At 52.6% G+C, this 3,929-nt stretch overlaps 1 protein-coding gene across 2 annotated transcripts in view; it reads right to left on the bottom strand.

The window, feature by feature from the left end:
* Positions 1-1,534: 1,534 nt before the first annotated feature.
* The window catches only part of LOC113209084 (para-nitrobenzyl esterase-like), a 26,967-nt gene continuing 24,572 nt past the window's right edge, over positions 1,535-3,929 (bottom strand). For both annotated transcript variants that reach the window (XM_026426427.2, XM_052271460.1), the window contains exons 7-11: positions 3,677-3,826; positions 3,435-3,606; positions 2,960-3,132; positions 2,167-2,459; positions 1,535-2,085 (exon numbers count right to left, since the gene is read on the bottom strand). In XM_026426427.2, the coding sequence (XP_026282212.1) occupies positions 1,899-2,085; positions 2,167-2,459; positions 2,960-3,132; positions 3,435-3,606; positions 3,677-3,826 (975 nt within the window). In that variant the 3' untranslated portion in view covers positions 1,535-1,898. The remainder of the gene's footprint in view (positions 2,086-2,166; positions 2,460-2,959; positions 3,133-3,434; positions 3,607-3,676; positions 3,827-3,929) is intronic.

Here is a 3,929-nt window from a genome sequence, read left to right as displayed (position 1 = left end):
ACAGAAGGGAAAAAAAGTAAAGGGCCGACCCTCCTCTGCCTAACTGCTCCCCTCCCCGTGCGTCCCCTTACCGCCCTTCTCCCCCTCTCTCCCTCCCTCTCTCCACTCGAGCCGCCGCGCGGACCACTGTTTGAGGCCACCCATGTAATTATTTCACAAAGTTATAGAGCGGTCCCATTAATTAATACAAGTACGGCCCAGTTTGATACCCAGGCGCAGCCCAGGCGTACGGGCGTACTTTGTTGCGGAGGGGCGGGAGAATACGACTCGAGGGAGTAAAGCATTCCGGTAAAGCTGAAATGCAGAAGAATGCGGGGAGGAAGAAAACAGAAATCGCTATGCTCTAACACGGTGACTTCCGTTTTCTTTGTTCTCTGCATTCACTGCATTTTTCAGCTTTGCCGGAATGCTTTATACTCGAGGGAGTACCCTAGGGAGTACATCATCGACTGCCGTGCTGGGCATACACCGGCTTTCAAGGAGGACGTTTTGTAGAATTTGAAGGGAAGTAAGTAAGGGTAGTACCGTTTGCTTGTTTTTTGTTGTTTTTTTTTTTTGCATATGATCTCTAATGTGAAGGGTTTTACTAAAACCGCTGCCTTTGTAAGGCGCTATAGCATTAAATTGCAGCTCATGGGGCATGCAAAGAAATTCGTGGTATACAAATAAATCGCACGTTTTTCATTATTATTTGTCAGCTGCATGGTTCCAATTTTTTTTATAAAACGGTGTTCACCATGTCTTAGCAACACAATGCGCATGCCGAGAGGAGAGAGAGCGAGAGAGAGAGAGAGATCCGTGCGGGCCGCGGGGTGATTCGCCGTTGGGCAGTGGTACGCAGGCCGCAGGCTGCCCATTGGTCGGCTCTCAATGATTATCCTCGATCATGCAGACCAGTGACTAGCGAGCAGGAACGCCCCCCCGGCCCCGACTCGCCGGCCGGGCCGTCCTCTCTCGCTCTCTTCGTCTCTCCGTCTGCTTCCCTCTCACCTTTTCACAATGGGTTCCTTCCACCCAGCTATGGGAGGAAAGGGAGTGAGGGGAAAAGAGCACGAGGGTGTGTAGACTCTCGACTGCACGCTACATGAAACTCAAATACGCGCACGGATTTTGCAGATACCTCCTGGTGAAACGTTTACCCGCAAGTGAACCCTTCTTATCCCTCCCGTTTTCAGCTTTACTGGCCTGTTCACTGTTTTTATTGTTTTTGTTCGGTTTTGAAGTGCGCGGTGTGCGGTGTCGGCCTGCCCGTGCGTTGGTCTCATCCCGCAGGGGCCTCGGATCTGAACTCGTAACAGCGACTGTGGTTTCCGAATGGCGCGATTTAATCGCCACTCAACTGTTGCGCGCGAGTCCGCTCGGAGCCGCCGGGAGGGCGGGCAGCTGTGAGCGGTAGACCACCGAGTTTCCCTGCACGTGCAAGAAGTTGCAGTGCATGAGCATGTAGAGAAACATTGAAACGTTTTAGAAGTGTCCAGGAGGCCAACATTTTCGGATCGAAGAGGCTGCTGTCATTACTACAAAAATATTGGCATTTCATTTTTAAAAACAAAATTTATTAGAAAAAGTGTGTTATATTTCATAAGTTTTGGGACCGCCTCCCATCTGTGCTTCTATGTACGTAAAATTATTTTAGTTAAGCCTCGGCCTCTTTTCCCTCATAATATAACAAGGCGCTCTCGTTGGCTTTCTCATTCGGGCGCGGGCGCCCCAAAGGAAATGATCAGGGTTGACATCTTGCCTCTTGGTTTGAGAGAGCTCATCCAGTCGAGGACTCGGCCCCTGACTGCTAGGCCACCCATTCGACGCCTCGCGCGAGGCCTGACGTCTGCCTCTGTGTCAGATGGGTGGCCTACCCTCTAGGCGCGCGCGACGCACAGTCCCGCGCACTCTACACTCTACACGTCGTAGATCGGATCTTTGAGCACTTCTTTGCTCGTCTTGTCCCAGAACGCCATCCTCTCCGGGAAGGGGAGTCCGTCCTTGACGACCAGTTCGTCGCCGATGTCGAGGTACTTGATGTTGCCGGGGGTCGCGGCCGGCCAGTCCACCGGAGCGTCCTCTGTCTTGGTCGCGGTCGGGCTCCTGCAAAACCATGAGATGCAATAATGTTACCAGGGAGTGCACTCTACGCCCGATTGTTATTGTCGATCGAGGACGACGTACTTGTCCTTGACGAAGGCGCTGATCAGCTGCGTCATCCGGGCGCGACCCTGGTCGAGCTTCGCCTGATCGGGGACCTCCAGGCCGTCCAGGAGGTGTGGTTGGAAGACGTAGCTGAGGTCGTCGCCGTGCCCCGCTCCCTTGATGATCTTCTCGGCGCCCAGGAGCCAGGAGACGCCGCCGAACGCGTCCATGGTGAAGAGGTACACGTACACGGGTGCTTCCGGCGTGGCGTGCTTGACGTGCCAGCGGGTGCCGACGTTGATCCCGTGCGCCAGCGTCTCGTCCCCGAATAGCTGCGCAGGATAGAAGTTAAGGGCACACGTACCGCTGATGCGCCCACATGACCGACCATGTCATTAGACTGGTACTTTAAAAACGATTACATTTTTTTAAAATGGTTAAAAAAAAAGAAAATAGGTTGGTTTTTGGTAAAAGGGGTGGGTTGCGGGCGATTAGACTACTCTCGAAAAGGTACCGCTCTTGCGATAAAAATGATTTTTGTATGATTATTTTCCAAAAACCAGTGTAAAGTGAACTTTTGAACTCCTCATGCAACATTTATGGTTTGTGTGGTGGAAATTAAGTTTTCTCTAGGACATAAATCCTATGCAAACTAAGTCTTCATACTGTGGCTCAAGTACTTTTGGAGCCGTGGTCATATTAGATTTAGGCTATTCTGGCAATTTTGGCTAATTTGGCGAAATTTCTCCCCAAACTCCCTTAGGTGTGTCGTGTGTCCCGCTTGTAATATCTCAACGTCAAAATGTGCGATAAATCTAAAGCCGAAATGAACCTCTATGAGCTGGGGGATGGTGGCCTCCGCGACGGGCTGCCCCTTGAAGTACAGGTCCACAATCTTCTTGGCCAGCTCCGCGCGGCCGCCCTCGTCCAACTTCTTCTGCATCGCGTCGGGCACGAAGCGGACCGGGTTCTCAGCCATGTTCTGCAGCTCCTCGTCCGTCAGCACTGCAGTCAAGGAGTCCGTGGTTCAGTCATTCGCGTACCCTTCAACCCGAGGGGCACTGCATATAGGTGTAAACCCTCCAAAATGATCAGAGACAAACAAGTGGAAATCAATCAAGGAAAATCAATAAAACATCTAGAAAATCTGGAAAAATCCAACAAATTGAAACCATCAGCAAAATCAGCAAAAATCAAGAAAAGTCAATGAGGAACAGAAAATTTAGTGAAGGATTGAACTTATAGTGAGGTACTCCCTTACTCCCTCGCTTCAACTTAACCCCCCGCACCGCATTCGTCTCGCTTACTGGGAATGACGAGGGAGCCCTCCTGGTTGTTCATGCCCACCATGAGCGGCACGCGGTTGAACTCGCCCTTCTGCAGCAGGTCGTTGGGGTTGGCCGTCAGGAAGGCGTCCGGGGTGTCGGCGGGCTCAGCCACCACCGCCCACGGGAAGGCGATCGAGATGGAGTTAAGGTCCTGGGGGAAGGCAGGGGGTCAGCACAGGCGCGGAGACGAACGCGCGGCATGCGTCGGCGCAGACACTCACCGAGTCCTGGACCGCGCCCATCATCTTGCTGAGCATGTCCTTCGCGGAGACGCCTCGTAGGAACTCGACACGCTTGGCGGGGTCCGCGACCGTGGCGGCGTCCGCGCCCAGGGCCTCGGCCAGGCGCTCGCTGACGGCGGCGGGGTTCTCCTACTAACGAGAACACGATTTGAGACGCCGTCCCAGAGCTATCGTTAGAGTTTGAAAATTTCTAAAAGTTTCCGGAAATTTTCCGAAAAATTCCGAATAATTT

Source organism: Frankliniella occidentalis, unplaced genomic scaffold (assembly GCF_000697945.3).
Source record: "Frankliniella occidentalis isolate FOCC.00 unplaced genomic scaffold, Focc_3.1 Scaffold163, whole genome shotgun sequence".
Taxonomy (NCBI): domain Eukaryota; kingdom Metazoa; phylum Arthropoda; class Insecta; order Thysanoptera; family Thripidae; genus Frankliniella; species Frankliniella occidentalis.
This window is presented reverse-complemented; position numbering and strand designations above follow the sequence as displayed.